The 16,447-nt window shown below is 55.1% G+C and overlaps 1 protein-coding gene across 1 annotated transcript; it reads right to left on the minus strand.

Moving 5' to 3' along the window:
• Positions 1–1,022: 1,022 nt before the first annotated feature.
• On the minus strand, positions 1,023–16,146 carry LHX5 (LIM homeobox 5). Its single transcript, XM_048515031.1, has 5 exons — positions 15,608–16,146; positions 12,608–12,831; positions 9,863–10,140; positions 6,135–6,300; positions 1,023–2,251 (listed from the first exon to the last, which is right to left on the minus strand). Exons 1-5 carry the CDS (start codon positions 15,778–15,780, stop codon positions 1,893–1,895), a joined length of 1,200 nt encoding a protein of 399 aa, XP_048370988.1. The 5' UTR covers positions 15,781–16,146; the 3' UTR covers positions 1,023–1,892.
• Positions 16,147–16,447: the final 301 nt, after the last annotated feature.

Raw genomic sequence — 16,447 nt, forward strand, 5'->3', positions numbered from 1 at the left:
TGCACAAGCTAATCTGGTTCACCCGATAAGCCCCCTCAGCTCAAGTGGCAGAGTGGAGAATCAAACCCGGTTCTCCATATTCGAGTGCACCTGCTCTTAACCACTACACCACGCTGGTGTAGAAAAGACAAGGAGAACATGAACTTCCAGAGCCAGTAAACATCTGAATGCTGGTACTGGGAAACATCATCATGGGAAGGTCTCAGCCTCTGTGCCCTTTTCATTGGTCTTCTGGGGCAACTAGTTGGCCATTGTGTGGAAGACAATGTTACTAGATTAGGGGCTGGCAGGGGCTGATGGGATTTGTAGTCCATTAACATCTGGAGAGCTGCAGGTTGCAGACCCCTGTACTAGATGGACCACTGGTCTGCTCCAGCAGGGCACCTCTTATGCACAGAGGGGGTGAACTGATCATCTCAGAGAAAGGATTTCCACAGATCAAGGCACTGTATCTCTAAACCTCATACATTGGAACAGGCAACATGAGACAAACACAACCCCCTCACCCTCTGCTTATGGATTTCCTGAAGCACCTGGGATGAGTCTACCAATCCTGGGTTGGGGAAGAAGTGCAAACCTTGGTTTGCCACCTCAAACTAATGGTTGGAAGTCACAGCCATCCTAAAGCACATGACCCCCTTCTATACACATTGACTTCAACAGAGATAAAAGGGGTGGTTTGGTATTATATCTGAACCAATTTGTACCAAAGGAACCTGTTGCTTAAGTGAATCCAGAACTTCTTTTTGATTAAAATATTTATTGTCATCAGTTTGAAGAACTGTGAGGAGCACTTCCAACCCATTGGAGACTGTAAGGTAGGAGATATAACTCAAGGTAGGAGATATAACTTGTGGCTGTTACTCTGTAGAGTACCATGTCCTGCATATTAAACGCCACAATATATTAATTAGTATAAAATAGGATAGTAAACTAATGACTCTTTTTTCCTTCCCACTACACTGTTCGCTCCGGTCACCCAGGGTGAACACTGTCACTTCAGATGACTAAGGCGCAATAAATAATCAATAAACACAAAAACATACTTTATTTGTTTCTTCTTTATACAAAATAAAGAAACTAGGAGCAGAAAAAACTATAATACATCCTTAAACTGGTGTAGCCTCCAAGAAAGGTTTGGACTGGATTGGCGTTTTGCTAGCGGCATTCCAAAGTCGGCTCTCTTTTAAATTGGTAGTTGTGGTTATATTTCCGCCAAATAATATTAATAATAATAATATTAATAATTATAATCGAACCAAAAGGATCCCTCCCCAAACCCCTTCAAACAGAGTTAAATAAGTCCTGCAAGTCGTTCCAGCACTTACCACGAGAGGGCGACGTACCACTGATGAAGCCTCCCTCCCTTCCTCCAGACAGACCCCCTCCCTCCCCCGCCACCGTCGAACACGCACCAAATCAAACCTTCTAATCAAATAAACCGGTTATCTTTTTTTTTCTGATTTAGGAGGGAAAAAAAGAACACAACCCCCAACCCAACGGAAAAAGAAAAGAATCAAACCAAAACCAAGACGCAATCCTGGATTGGGGCAGCGGGAGGGGGGTGGGTATGCAGCCCCTCCCCCCTCTTATCCTTCAGTCTGCGAAACAGGCGAGTCAAGCTTTGGTCCAAGGAACTGGCGGAGGTTCGTGGAACAAGCGAGGCGGACCACGCCTGGGCGGGGCAGCTGGGTCGAAGAAGCGTCCCCACTGAGCCCACCCGGGGCGAGGCAGTGGGCCACGCGTGGCCCTGCAGCGGCCCCGCGGGAAGAGGTTGTGCGATTTGGCATCACGGTGGCGCTTTTGGTACTGGAGTCTGGCCCCGACGGGGCGGACGGCGCCGGCGAGGGCTAGGTCCTGGGTCAGGAGGGCGCCCTCCGCCAGGGGGCGCTCTACCACACCGCTGTCTCGTTGAGCTCCTGGTTGGGGTGCGAGAGGGGCCCGCTGTAGCCGGCCATGGAGAAAGGGGGGCTGGGCCCGCCGCTGAAGACCTCTCCCGGGATGGGGTGCAGCGAGCCGGGGAGGCCGGGCTCCGGGCTGGGGGTGTCGGGGTGCGAGATCATATCCGTGTACCTTTGGTTCTCGGAAGAGTGGTGCCCGGGGAGGGGGGGTTCCAGGGGTCCAAGCGGCGTGGAGCCGGCCCCCGAGGTCGGGATGTAGCTGGAGTCGGCGGGAGACTGCGCCTGCGAGGGCGGCCCGTGCGGAAAGAAGTCGTAGTTGCTCCCTGGGCCGTAGTAGTCGCCCTGGTAATCTGCGGAGGGAGGGAGGCGAAAGAGCGGGTGAGGGCGGACTAAGGCAACCCGACCGGCCGAGATACACCCCACCACCCGTTGGGCCAGGTGGAAGGGATGCTGCCTCCTCCCCCCCCCCCCGCGCTGTGCAACGGAATAGCCAGAGCTACACACACTACAAACCCTACCACAGTGTTAATAGTAACCATTAGACTCATGTTTGCTACTATTAAGCGATAACACACATGCAATATGTAAATAACAACAACAAGGATTCACTGGAACTCCGGGACTACCGCAAACGAAAGAATAACTTGTTAATCATTACGATTAATTAGCAATATAAGTATTACGTTTATAGATCCTGGCAAACTGAAGAGGGGGTTCAGTTTGACACAAACGGACTCCCACAGAACAGCAAATGACTCTGAGCGCCCCCCCCCCCCAAGCGCAAGAGAAAGGCGGACTTAGAAATAAGTTAAATAAACAAATGAGTCAATGCCAGAAAGAAAAGAAAGAAAGAAAAGAAAGAAAGAAAGAAAGAAAGAACGAAAGAACGAAAGAACGAAAGAACAGAGATAGGTAGACTTACAAATCTAAAGGCCCAGCTGTTGAATTTGTATAGTAAGAAACAGTGGTTTTAGGGCTACTTTGGAATTGCCTCTGAAGGGCCTCCTCCTCTCCCCCCCCCTCTGTGTGTGTGTGTGTGTGTGTGTGCGCGTGCGCGCGCGCGTGTGTGTGGTGTGTAATGGTGTGACATACAGCCTTTTTTTAACCTTCCCACAAAAGTTGCGGGACTGACCAAACCTTTGATATCCGAGTCTAGTACAAGCCAACTCCACGTCCAAACAAACTGAGCTGGAATTCCGTCCAAAATGTGTCCGGATCAGGAAAGGCGCCTCCCGCTGGCGGGGAAGCGCATGACAAGAACAGACCGCCGTGAAGCTGCTCCGCTCCCAGTCAAGTGCTCCGCTCCCCCCACCCCTCCAATCCAGCCCTAGCAGTAGCAACCGCGGAAGGATTCTTTCCCCTTGGGGGCAGCAGGCTCAACACAAGGGGGGTTGCACTCCACTGGGCCTGACTCTCCCCATTGCCGCCGATGCCCCGATCCGGGCATGCCTCAACCTTGCCAGGCTACACGTTGTGTGGGAGGATGAGGGGTGGCACCTGGCACTCCATTAAAGAACAAAAACATCTATGAGTCACCTGCACGAAGGGGATTCTCCCTGTAGCTTAATATACCGGCGTAGGGGATGCAGCCAAATGGGAAGCAAATTTCCCAAATCAGTTCGCCCTGCAGCTCCATCAATCTCTTCGAAGCTCGAGTGTTTACTCAGAAGTAAAGCCCACCGTGTTCGATGGAGTTTAGGCAGTGACCGCATAGGAAGAGATTCCAGGGGCCAGAAGTCCCAAATATAAAGCCTTGTTCAAATAAACGCCTCGATTCCCCTGAAAAGAAACCCGGCGCAATCGCGCTTAGTGCGGAAAGACCGCGCAGATAAATACGATATCTATCTATATATAATCGCGAGTACGCCTGACTAGGCGCAGTTCTCGCTGCCTCTTCAAAATTTATGTGCCAAGTTACACCAGGAAAGTCTCCGTTTGCACAAGAGCAGAACCGAATCTCGGCTAAGGGAAGAAACAACCGGTGCGAATTTAAATCGCTTTAAATAAAAAGGCTAAGCAGGTGTATGGGCTATTTTATGAAACCTGCCATGCAGGGCTCAGGGCGAGAAACCTTAAGGCCACGATCCGGACATAGCCAAGCACTTCCGCAGCCCTGGGCCCATTCGTAAGAAGAGACCAGCGAAGAGTTTACTTTTGAGTAAACGTGTTTAGGATTAGGACGCTAATCGGGTTGATTTATTTCAACGCCAGAGGTTCGAGCACGTGTTTAACACCACCCATCAAAAGGAATCCGGCGGCAAATATCGGCGGGTCGCGCTCTCATTTTTTTTGCGGGGGGGGGGGGCAGACAAATAGCCAGCAAGGGCTATTCCAGTCCGGTCTCACGAAGATGAGACCGAACTGGAAAGGAGAGGCCGGACATTAGCCTACTCCAATTTTGGGAGTTCCATATTGCCGCTATTCCGTCTTTCCGACCCCCCCAATCCGAATTCACGATTAAAAAGAACCAGGCAACCAACGCAAGGCCTCTTCAAGGGCAGACTCGATAACACAACCCGACGTCTTTAATGGGACAGCCGCCTACCACTGACTCATGGTGGGTTTTACTTTAGGTTTGCACCTCGTTCGAACAAGCCACAGCTGCCTCTTCTCAGCCTGCCACCGACCTATCACAAAAGCCACCCAAGACACAGAGGCGCTCGATCCAGATGTTCATCTTGGGGAAAGCGGAGGAAAGATGTCCCAAAAGTACCCGGCGAGGACCGCGCTCCAACCAAACACAGCTTGCCCCAAACGCGCGTCCAACGGCTGCAGAGATCGCTTTCAACTGGGCCGATCCAATACACGAGTTCCGATTAAAGGTATGCGGGATCTCGCTCTTTTTGCAGACCCCGAACCAAGCTTTCTAGGGGGGCGTTACGACCCCCCCCCCCCGGAAAGGACGCAGCCGGCAAAACAGACCGGAGATTTTCTTTAGTTCCAGAACTGCGTTCAGACAATACGGTTTCAAGGCGAACCAAAAGCTCCGCACAGCCGCACGCTCCTGTGGTCGCGCTCTGCGGCACTGCGGGGCCGTCGGGAAACTGCGGGGTTTATTCCCGTGCGGGAAGGGAGAGCCCCCCTAAGCCGAAAAAACACACTCCCTCCTCCGTGGCAAGATTCAGAGGCGCGCAGCAAATCAGGCCGAACCTCTGCGGGTCTACTCGGAAGCAAGAACCACCCATTGCGACCGGGCTGACCCCCCCCCCCATACACCCCCGGGCAACCTTGGAAAGTCGGAGGGTCAGAGAGTTTGGAAAGGGCGCGCAACACCACACGACCCACTCCTGGGCACCCGGGGGTGGGAAGAAGCCCCCCCCCCGTCTCTCAGAAGAGGCATGCTGGGAGGGGGGTGGTTGCGGTTGTTCCCTCCTCATCGGAAGAGTTTGGTTCTTCGGAAGTCCCCCGCCCTCCAGCCTGCAGTTGCTTATTGTGTCTCTCCACACCTTCCCGACCGGCTTTCGGGGTCTCCTTGTAGGGGCCACCCAAAGCCCCCGGGAGCCGGGGAGGCCGGCCGCAAAGCCCAGGCAGTTCCCGGCGCGGGGGTGGGGAGGAGCGGCGGCTGGGCTCAACCTCCGCGCCCCCCCCCCCGCGTTGCCAGGGCGTAATTGGAACAAATGCCGTCTGCCAGGAGGACAAAAAGGAGGGCAGCTGGGCGCTTTGTTCCTGGCTGCACAAGCGGAGCGCACGGGGCGTCCGAGGGGCCGCGCCGCCCGCACAAAAGGCCCCTTTCTGGGGGGGGCAGCGGGGGCCCAGCCCAGCGGAAGCGAAGCGCCGGCCAGGTTCGGCGGGGCGCCCAGAGGGAAGGAAACGGGACCCGAGAGGAGGAGGGGGGACACACGCGACCGCCCTCCCCCCTTTCCGCCGCCCCCTCGAGTTTTCGCCTTGGCAGCGGAGCCTCGCAAGAGAGGGGCGGAAGGAACCGTCAAGGAGCCCAGAAGTAAAACCCGTCCAACTGTTTACGTCCAATGGTCACACATTTTGGCTACGATCCCAAAATAAAGCCTTCCTGGGGGTAAAAACACGTGGGGTTTGCTTCCGAGTAGAGCTGCGCTGGACAGCGCCTCTCCAAGGCGGTCCTAAACATAGCTGCGCCCTTCGACGGGCATTGAATTCCACGCGCTTGGAAAGGTAAGACTGTGTTTAGGATGGCGCCGTGAGGCAGAAAGAGGCCGGTGGCCGGACGGAAGAACCCCCCCTCCCTTTCCTGCCCTTCTCAGAAGAGCCGTTTACCTCCGTAGTAGGTGTACGGAGTGGAGCCCAGCATCTCGGATTCATCCAGCCGGCCTCCCAGAGGGCGCATGCGCCGAGGACTCCTGAAGAAAGCGTGCCTGCGGGCTCCCAGCGCGCTCAGCTGCTTCATCCGCCGCTCCTTGGACCGTCGGTTCTGGAACCAAACCTGCGGGCAGAGACAAGGACAGCCCTGAGCCCAGAGCGAAGCCCCAGAGGGGGTTCCCTTGCCCCCCCCCCAGGATAGGTGGGGAGGCAGAAAGTGGGGCTAAACTGAAAGCGAACACAGATAATGGGAAGGGGGGGGGTTGAAGGGGACACACACAAAGACTCGACGGCAACAGCTCCCCCTCCCCCACTGAGGAAGGCGAACACCTTTTCCTCCACCGAACCCCCGAGACAGAGAAGAGGGAACCTGGCGGGGGGGGGGGGGCAGAAGAAATTAGGGAGATGCCTCTTGGCCAGAACCAGCGGCTGGGCCTGGACCGACACAAAGGTGGCGAGCAGAGGAGACCGCCAACCCTTATGAGCCTCATTCGTTTATTTCCGGGGTGGGGGAAGGGCCCGCAGGATCGGGCCCCCGAGATGCGGCCAGCAACCGGCCAGCCTGTCCTTGCAGGGGGCACGCAAACATTTCAGCGCGGGGGGGGGGGTGGGGAGGGAAAGGATGTGGCTCTTTGTCTCAGGAACGGGGAGTGGGGTTGGATGATGTGGCCAATGCCGCCACCATTGTCGCCAGGACTAGAGTCGAATTCAGAATAAATCTACTCCCGGTAATAATAGCCGCTGCTCATCGTTGTAATCGGTAAGTCCAAAAGTGCGCCCAGAACAGCTTCTACAATTGTGCGGTAACTGCAGACCCGAGAATCGTTTCCCTCCTCCGTTTCGCTTTGGTTCTCTCTTGTCCTGCGCGCCCACCTCGCTGGCTGGCCTGTCCTTCTGCTATAAAAGGGCTCCATATTCTTCCATCACGGGGCGCTTCCCGGCTTCATTTCGGGGGCGGGGGGAGCAAAGATGGAGTCCTCTCCCTCCTTCGCAAATGGGCCCCTTAAAATCCCGGCCGCCTTTGCAAGCGTTACTTCTCTTCCTGTCTGTAGAGCTCTCTAGAGTCCTGGACGCTTTAGGCGGGGTAGGGGGGCTTGGCAGCTCTCCCCCACAACCCAAATGCTTTCCAGGTGGAGGTTCATAGAACTGAGGACGAGGACTGAGGAGGGGGAGTTCTCCAGTTCTCGTGTCCTGGAGGAGACTTCCCTGGGGCCCATCGGCCTAAGCAGCCATCGAATTCGCTTCTCAGCCTTCCCGGGCCTCATTTCCCCAGTCCCAGCGATGAGGGAAAGAGAGTCCATCCGGAAGGGACAGGTGGTTTGGCAACACTTTTCCGGCAAGGCGTGCCAGGTGGCCAGCTGCCAGCAACCCAAGACGGCTTCCTCCTCTGCCTGCCAAAGGTGCTCGGTCCAAGTTTCGTGTCCTCAGTCTTTGCAGACTCTCCCGGAAGTATTGTCAAAGGCTTTCACTGCTGGACTCAACTGGTTGTTGTGGATTTTCTGGGCTGTCTGGCCGTGGTCTGGTAGATCTTGTTCCTAGCTGGACCCTGCTGGGCCTCTGGTGCTCTCCCTTGGCCCGGGAAGGCTGAGAAGCGAATTTGACGGGGCGGACGGCTGTCGGCTTTGCTCTTGTTTGGGGGGGGGGATCTTCTTCCTAGGAACAAGATTTACCAGACCATGGCCACACAGCCCGAAAAGCTCACAATCTCCCGAGAGGTGTCTTGTTTTGAGGGGGAAGATGCCGGCTTCTTGCACCGCGGAATCTCATGCAGAGGAACCCCCACACCCCCTTTCCGGAGTGACTCCGGCCAACAGACCTCAGCTTGGGGAAGTGCAGCACAGTTTCCTGCAGCCCCTTCATCACTGGGGCGAATTTCCATTCATAAAAAGGGGAAACGAGTTCATTTACAAGGATTGCAATTCGCTATAAATATGCTGTGCAAAATCCACAAAGGTGGGCCTGAATTTCGTATTCCGAGTTATTGTTTTACGGATCTCCAGCCAATGTCAATGAAGCACACACACACACCTCCGCTGCACAATTATCTATGGTCCTAGGTCTCCCCTGCAACTTTAGGGATCAGTCCTAAGCAGGTCCTACTCAGTCCTAAGCAGTCCTACTCAGAAGCAAGTGGAATGTTATTCATGACAACTTAATCCCAGGACTGCAACCTCCGGAATGCCATTTTATTAACCAGCAATCCCATGTAACAGAGTGGGATTTACTTCTGAGTAATAGGATCTCTGGGTGCAGGTGTGAGTTTTGAATGTAAATGGCGACTATAAATTCTCTATCACTGGCCTCTCTGTCTCACTCTACAGAAGAGAACAATATTGATTTATCTATTTTTTAAATATTTGTTTTTGCTTTTGTTTTTGCTTTTAAAATATTGTTCTGCTTTAAGTAAATGCTGCAAAAAGGCCCTGTTAAAGGCGTTATTTACTGCTACAGCATTTATTAGCTGTTATTCTATTCGGCAGTATAGGGGCTGACTGCCAGCACCATTTCCCTAAGTGCAGCTGTTACCGAAACCTAAACGTTTGTGGGGCAAACTTCTTGATTTCAGCCAGAAGGTGAAAGTTTCCAATTGAGATGACTGGGATCCCAACGTTCTTAGGCTTGGCTGGATCGTTGCCCCACAGACTGTCTGTGCAACTTAGGGGCTGAGGCTGTGATCCCATAGGAAAGGGTCCTGGGCAGTCAATCCCACTGAAAACAGTGAGTCTGATGTCCAAGTATTGACTCTCAAGATCTCTGGGGGGCTCAGGTGCAGTTCTCATCCCTTTCAGCGAAGCCGGAGCGAGGGCCTTGGCTGGCCCCAACAGATCCGAAGTTCCTGGGCCTGTCTGCTGGGGGACTTACTCCCTCGGAGCCGCGCTTCGGATCGCAGCCTTTCTTAGGCCACAGGTGACAACTAGGACTGGACACGAAGACGACGCCTGTGAAAAATCCCAGACTCCTTCCACCAAGACCCCAGCTGTCTGAAGAAGGTCCCGTTGCCTGCCACTGTTTCGCCTCCAGAAATAAAACAACCTCCCGCTGCTGCCAGTCCGCGACATTAGCAAAATGAGGAGGAATCCTTTTGGGGGAGATCCCCCCAGATCATTCACGATAAGGATCCTTCCGGTGAGCAGGAGCTGGAAGAATTCCGAAGTTCTGACGCGACAAACTAAAGATGTCTAAGCTATTGAGCACGCAGCCCTCATGTAGACATTTCTGAAGCAGTTGCCACAATTTTTTAATCCGTGTTCTACATGATGTGTAGCAATGATCCTGTTATTGCACTTGGAATGGATGGTACTTCTGGTTTTATGCCTAATAAAGGTTTTTGGATTGGATTGGAGTTCTGACGCTCCACCAAGCCCTCCGGGGCGCGGGGTTTGAGGAGGGACTTCCTCCCTGGTCCGGATGACGTCAGAACGCAGAAGGTCCTTTCCGGCTGCCCGTGGCGACCGGGGATGGCGTCTTCCGGTGCAAGCAGAAGCGCCCCCTTTCGGTAGACCAGGAGACGCGACTGCGGAGGGAGGCGTGGCGACTGCGGAGGGAGGCGTGGCGAAGGGCGGGGGGGGGGCCAACAAGGAGCCCGTCCGAAGCCCAGGATGGGCCAGGCCACCCCACGGGCTAGGGGAGTTCGAGACCAGCCCAGCGCCGCACTTCGGAGGCGGCAGACCCGGCGTCCCTCTTACCTGAATGACTCTCATGTTGAGGCCGGTCTCTTGCGCCAGCTGCTCGCGGATGTGCCGGGTGGGCTTGGGGGTGGCGGCGAAGGCGGCCTTGAGGGTCTCCAGCTGCTTGGCCTTGATGGTGGTCCGAGGCCCCCGCCGCTTGGTGCCCGAGTTCTGCTCCTCGTTCTCGTTGTTGGCGGTCTCTTTATCGGAGGAGGTGGAGTTGTCGGTCTCCTTCGGGTCGTCCTGCATCGGGTCCTGGATGTCGGGAGACAAGCTGCGGTCGGTACACGAGGACACTGTCGGAGGAAAGGGCAGAGTGGTCGTCACTTGCGGGGAAGGGGGGCCGGGGGAGCTGGTGGCCTCTGTGGGGCAGGAGGAAGGAGGCGTCGCTCAGCTGGCCCCCCCAGTGGGGAAAAGAAAAAGAGTTTGGATTTATATCCAAAGACCTTACTGTCTTGTAAGGAGACTCAAGGTGGCTTACAACCTCCTTTCCCTTCCTCTCCCCACAACAGACACCTTGCGAGGTAGGTGGGGCTGAGAGAATTCTGAGAAACTGTGACTATCCCAAGGTCACCCAGCAAGAATGTAGGAGTGCGGGAACACATCTGGTTCACCAGATAAGCCTCCACCCCTCAGGTGGAGGAGTGGGGAATCAAACCCGGCTCTCCAGATTAGAACCCACCTGCTCTTAACCACTATACCGCACTGGCTCTCAAAAGCACTTGGACTTTGTGGGGCAATGCTGGACTTCCATTTTCCCCAAGTCTGGGAGAGAAGGAGACAGGGAAGGCTGGGAAAATCCCCACCCTTTCTGAAGAACCCTTACCAAGCCCTAATCCCACCTGGATAGCTCCAACTAGCCAGATCTGGTCAGCTGAATAGGGCCAACCCGGGTTAAGGAGGCTCAGGTGAGGCATATCCTGGCCAAGTCGTCCTCCCTTTCCTGGTTGCTAGACAGAGACCCAGGAGAAAGTCCAGGTCTTCAAAAGTAGAACTTCTGAAAAGGAGAGGCCCTCCTTGTGCCTGGGGTTGGGGGCAGACTCAGTTGCTAGCTCCTCTAACTGGAGGGAGGGGCATACGAACCGCCCCTCCAGCTGCTGCCTAGACACCCAGACCCAGGAACAGGTCTGGCAAGGGAGACTTCTGCTGTAGGATTGGGTCCCCCTCCCCCACTTATTCACAGTCCAGAGTGTATAGGGTCAGTGCCTTCACTTCCCAAGTCTTGATAAAGGGGAAATTCGCTTTTTTTTACACCCAGCCCCCCCCCCCCAACTCTACCTCCTTTTCCCATTGAATAACTGGCTCCAAACGTTTCCAAGCTGAATCAAATAATGAGATCTTGCTCAAGTTTCCGGTGGGGGGGGGCAGGAAGGAGCTGGGGAGGGGACAATAATCAGACTCTGAAGGAGGAGATCAAGGGGCGCCCCTCCTGTCTCTGCCCTGCTGGTGAATTTTCTAGAACTATTCTGAGGTCAGTTTGGTGAAGAAGAAAAAGAGTTGGATTTATACCCCCCCCCTTTCTGTTCCTGTACAGAGACTCAAAGGGGATTACAAACTCCTTTCCCTTCCCCACTCACAACAAACACCCTGTGAGGTAGGTGGGGCTGAGAGAGCTCCAAAGAACTGTGACTAGTCCAAGGTCACCCAGCTGGAATGTGCTGGAGTTCACAAACTAATCTGGTTCACTAGATAAGCCTCCACAGCCCAAGAGGCAGAGTTAGACTAACCAGAGGGGCTGTTTCCCCCTTGAAATCTGCCTGCTATCCATTACAATTTAGCTGGTCCTCCCTCCCTTTCACCTCCCCAAAGATTAAATGTAAATTGTGACCTGCTTGGGGCAGAGACCTTGCTGGCTCTCTCTGTAAAGCGCCAGGTCAAGAAAGAAAGGGTGTCCTTCGCAGTTAACATAGGGATTCAGTTCTTTCAAAACAGATCGGAGCTTTTCCCCTTCACCTTCCTCCTCTGATCACGCTGCCCCCCCTGCGACCCCTCCCCCCTGCGTCCATTTAAGATTGTAAGCACTTGGGGCACAGGTCTGTCTCCTTTCTCCATTTACTTAGATCATAGCACAACTTCAAACATGTTTACCCAAGAGAAAGTTTGCTGAAAAGACCATTGCAAGGATTTGCTATCATTACACTAGTCTACCTCACAGGGTTGTTGTGAAGTTAAAATGTAGGGACAGGGTGTGCCATGGAGGGCTAGTGAAATGCTATAGCTTTGCACCTTCATCATTATCATCATCATCATTAATAATAATAATAATAATAATAATAATAATAATAATAATAATAATAATAATAATAAAAAATAGAAACATCTTCGAATTGACAAAATTAACATTGGTCAAATTCAGAAGGCAGCCCTGTTGGGATCCGCAGGAATACTACCTCATACATTACAACTTCCTAGGCTTCTGGGTGAGGCTCAAATTATAATGAAGGCCAACAACCAGCTAAAGATCTGGCAGCTGTGAAATCTACAATAATAAAGTGAAGAAGAGTTTGGAGCCTCAAGGTGGCTTAACAAGCTCCTTTCCCTTCCTCTCCCCACAGCACACACCTTGTGAGGTAGGTGGGGCTGAGAGAGTTCTGAGAGAACTGTGACTACTGGCCCAAGGTCACCCAGCAGGAAGGTAGGAGTACAGAAATACATCTGGTTCACCAGATAAGCATCTGCCACTCAGTTGGAGGAGTGGGGAATCAAACCTGGTTCTCCAGATTAGAGGCTGCCTGGCCTTGGTGCCGCTGCTGGCGCTCTTACCGGAGTTGAGGCTGCCTTCTTTCAAGCTGGCCGAGCTCATGTAGTCGTCCTTGCAGACGAATTTGTTCTCGTCGATGATGTAGAGTTCTTCGCCGGTGGAAAGCTGCTTGTTACAGACCATGCAGGTGAAACAGTTCAGGTGAAAGACTTTGCTCCGCGCTTTGCGCACCAGGTCCGAAGGCGAGATGCCCTGCGCACACCCGGCGCATTTGGTACCGAATCTCCTGCGAAAAGGAAGAGGGCGCAGGGCCAAGACGTTGAGGCAGGGAGGGGCGAGAAGGAAAAGGGGGGCTCAGTCTGGGGAGCGCCTGGCCCAACCATTCCCAATCGGGGGCTTAAAAATAAATCCACTGTGCTGTCGAGCGGAAATGGGGGATGCCGTAGGAGGAATGCCCGGGATTATACATTCCCCATGCCGAGAAACAGTTGGGATTCTTTCATTTGCTTGCCTCCTTTAGGGGAAATCCTTTCTGTTTTTTAGAGGTGTGCTTGAAGGGCAGCATCTATTGGAATAGCGCCCTGGGCGAGCACAGCTGGACTAAAACCCAGGAGATGGCTTGGCTGGATTTTTTGCATCGGAAACTCGCCCAGCGCAGGGCCCGGCTGGCAATGCACTGAACGGCTCTCCAAAAACTGGTTCAAGGGTCCCCGGATCCTGCCATTTCCTACCCCCTTGGGAGTGGGGAGAAGGCAAACCGAGAATGCACCTTCTTGCCCATTCTCCAGTAGGGCTCAACGAAGACCCAGTTTTATACATCCAAAAGTGTTTTATACAGTCTGGATTGGACCCGGGTGGGGCTGGGGAGGGCCAGGCGCCTGTTTAAGTGCACCCAAGTGCGGAAAAACAAGACGAAAGCAGGATGCCGGCGGGGATGGGGTTCACTGTCCCTTAGCGCCCCCACCCCCACCCCAGACCGCATCTAGGGTAAAGCAGAATTGGACACCCTGGGCCAAGGCCTCTCGTCTCTCTGCCAGAGCCCGGGATGACTTTGATTTAGTGAAAACATTACAACCCATAAATCATTTTCCCCTCCCGGTCCCTCCCCGGGGCGTAATAGCCTCGTCTGCACCTTATCAAAAATCATTCAAGGCGCTTAAGGAGGTGTTTTAAATAAATAAATAAATAACTAAATAAATGGGGGGAGGGGCCGGAGAGGAGGGGAGGGGGAAGGTAACCCGCGCGTGAATTCGGAGTGGCAGTTGGAGGCCCGTTTACATGTGCAAATCCGGCTTAGCCCCTATTCACATGCTGTCGCCTTGGGGCGCGATGCCTGCAGAGCCGAAGTCACTTCAGCCCCCTCCCCACCCCTTACCCGACCCCCACCGCGCCTGCTGTCTTCGTCACTGAGCAAATAGGCGAGTCTACCTCAATTACAGCCCGAAAACAAAAGGCCGGAACGGATTTGCATTTTCGATTGAGGGTTATTTGTGGGGTTTTTTTCTCCTGAAGACACAAATAAAATGCGGGTGGGCGAAAAGTCTCTCTCTCTCCCACCCCCCACCACCCCCCTCCCCTTTATCCCATCTGCAAAGTCAAGGCAGAAGAGGATCGCCTTAAACACGGTCCTTTCCCGGATTTCTGGCAGAGAAATAATTTTCTCCCGTAGAAGAAGATCTGGATTCCCCGCTCCATGAAGCGGACGCGAACCTTTGCGTTCAAAAACCAAAAACTGGGAGAAACGATCGTTTGCAAATATTAGGGAAATTTTCTAAGGTTTCTTCCTTGGGATCCCGAACATGTGCATGTGTATCTCTCCCCCCATCCCCCCCCGCTCCGGCCACCTTTTAACACAAGGCTGTGATCCCTGTGCACTTACTCGCGAGTAAGCTCGGTTGAAATCGGCGGGGTTCACTTCCAAGAGGTTGGGAGGGATCCCCATTGAAACCCACCAGACTTTCTTCAGAGTAAACGTGCGCGGGAGAGGTTTGGAGGGCGCATGTAGCAAGCTCACTTGCCCTGTCCGGGGTGGGCATCGCGGGGGAGGGGTGAGGCGGGTATTGGTCTGCCAAGCCGGCACCAGATCCGGAACTGGTCGGGCCTCTGTTTATGGGGGGGGGGGGATTGCAGTGGAGTTTATCTCCCTCGCCGTTCCCTCCCCAAGGAAGCCAAGAAGAGCAGTCCCCATCTCTGAACAGGGTCACCGAGTTTTCGTATCTTTACTACGAAATAAGTCCCAGTGAAGCCAAAGGGGGCTCACTCCGAAATAAAACGCGGCCAGATGGGAAGGCTGAAGCCTCCCCCCTTTCGGTGGATTCAAAATCTCAATTTCTGGGAAGCAGAAATCGTTGGGGGCAGATGACAGATATTCGTTTCATTTGGTCGGTTTGTCCTTTTCATGGTCGTCTCCTGCGTTGCAGAGACCAGTGGGGCCCTCAGTTCCTGGCCAGGAAAAAAAAGCAGTTTAAAAGAGGGCCTCTGAGATGTTTATTCGGCTTCTGGGATATCTTTTTTCATGGCTGGCGGGCGGGAGGGAGGCGGTGCTCCCCTCTGTGACTGAAGCCAGTCGGCCCGGCATCCGAAGGCACCTGCAGGTGAAGGCTACCCGCTAGGCAGCCTTCCCTGGGAGTCCCCTTCGTGGAAAGCAAGGCTCCTTCGTTCCGCTCAAAGCTTCGTGGGGAGGGCCCAGCTGTACTCTCTTGCTGAAGAAAGCCCCATCGCCCTCCCTCAGACTGGACCCCAGGGGAAACCGTGCCCCAAGCACCGGTCAGTGTCTACCATCAGGGCCACGCCGTGGGAGGTGGGGGGTGGGGGTGTGTGGAGAAGAAGATCCGCATTTGATTTGGGCTCCCCGGGACCCACCGGCGGGTAAAGCTCCTGGAAGGGAAGGCGAAGCCCTGAGGGGCAGCGCCCAAGAGACAAATGGGCAGTGCCCCCACTGAAGACAAATGGGCAGTGCCCCCACATCCCCCCTTCCCCCTCTCTGCTTGAAGGCGATGTGGGGGGGGGCAGGCAAGCGGGGGAAGGGCACGGAGGGGGGAGAGAGAGCAGGTCCCGCTCACCTGAAAAAGTCGTTCTTGCAGTAGAGCTTCCCTTCGCGGGAGAAGCACTTCTCGGTGAGGTTGCATTTGCACTCGCAGCACTGCACGCACTTGATGTGCCAGGCCCGGTCGAGGACGTTGAGCAGGAAGCGGTCCAGGATGGGCCGCTCGCAGCCCGCGCAATGCACCATCATCCCCGCGGCCGGACCAGGGGGCCTCCCCGCCGCCGCCGCAGCCGTCCAGGCCCGCCGCCGCCGCCGCCTCCCCGCAGCCGTCGGGCCGCGCGTCTTCGGGCTCAGCGCGCTCCTGCCGGCCGGCCTCCTCTTCCTCCTCCTCCTGCTGCTGCCGCTGCTCCTCCTCCTGGGCCGCCGTCTCCCCCCTGGCGCCCGGCTGGGCCTCTCGTGGGGCAGCGCCGGGCCCCGTCAGCGCGGCATGGAGGGCGAGCGTGGCCGGCGGGGCGGCTGCGGCTGCGGCGGGCCGGGGCCGGTGAGGAGCTGGGCTGCCGGGGCCTCGGCTCCACTTTCATGCTGCTCCCATCGCCGAGCTTTGTCTCCGGGCTTTAGTAATTCGCGCATCCTTATTCAGATTTGGTGACGTCGGGCGGCGCGTCGGGCCGGCGGCGGCCAATGGCCGGGCGGTGGCCATGGCAACCTCTTAATTTATAGCATATCTAAATTGGCTCCAGCCCGGCGCTTGGCACAGAGGGGGAAAAAGGAGGCAGCCCTATTGTGCAAAGGCGACAGGCGCACCTGGTTGGACGCGGCTCCGTGAGTATTGCGCCGAGGGGGGCGGGCGGATCGGGGCCGGCGGGCCGGGATCGGGGCCGGGGACTTCTCAGGGGGTGGCGGCCGGCCGGGAGGC

This window comes from Sphaerodactylus townsendi, linkage group LG13, assembly GCF_021028975.2.
Source record: "Sphaerodactylus townsendi isolate TG3544 linkage group LG13, MPM_Stown_v2.3, whole genome shotgun sequence".
Taxonomy (NCBI): domain Eukaryota; kingdom Metazoa; phylum Chordata; class Lepidosauria; order Squamata; family Sphaerodactylidae; genus Sphaerodactylus; species Sphaerodactylus townsendi.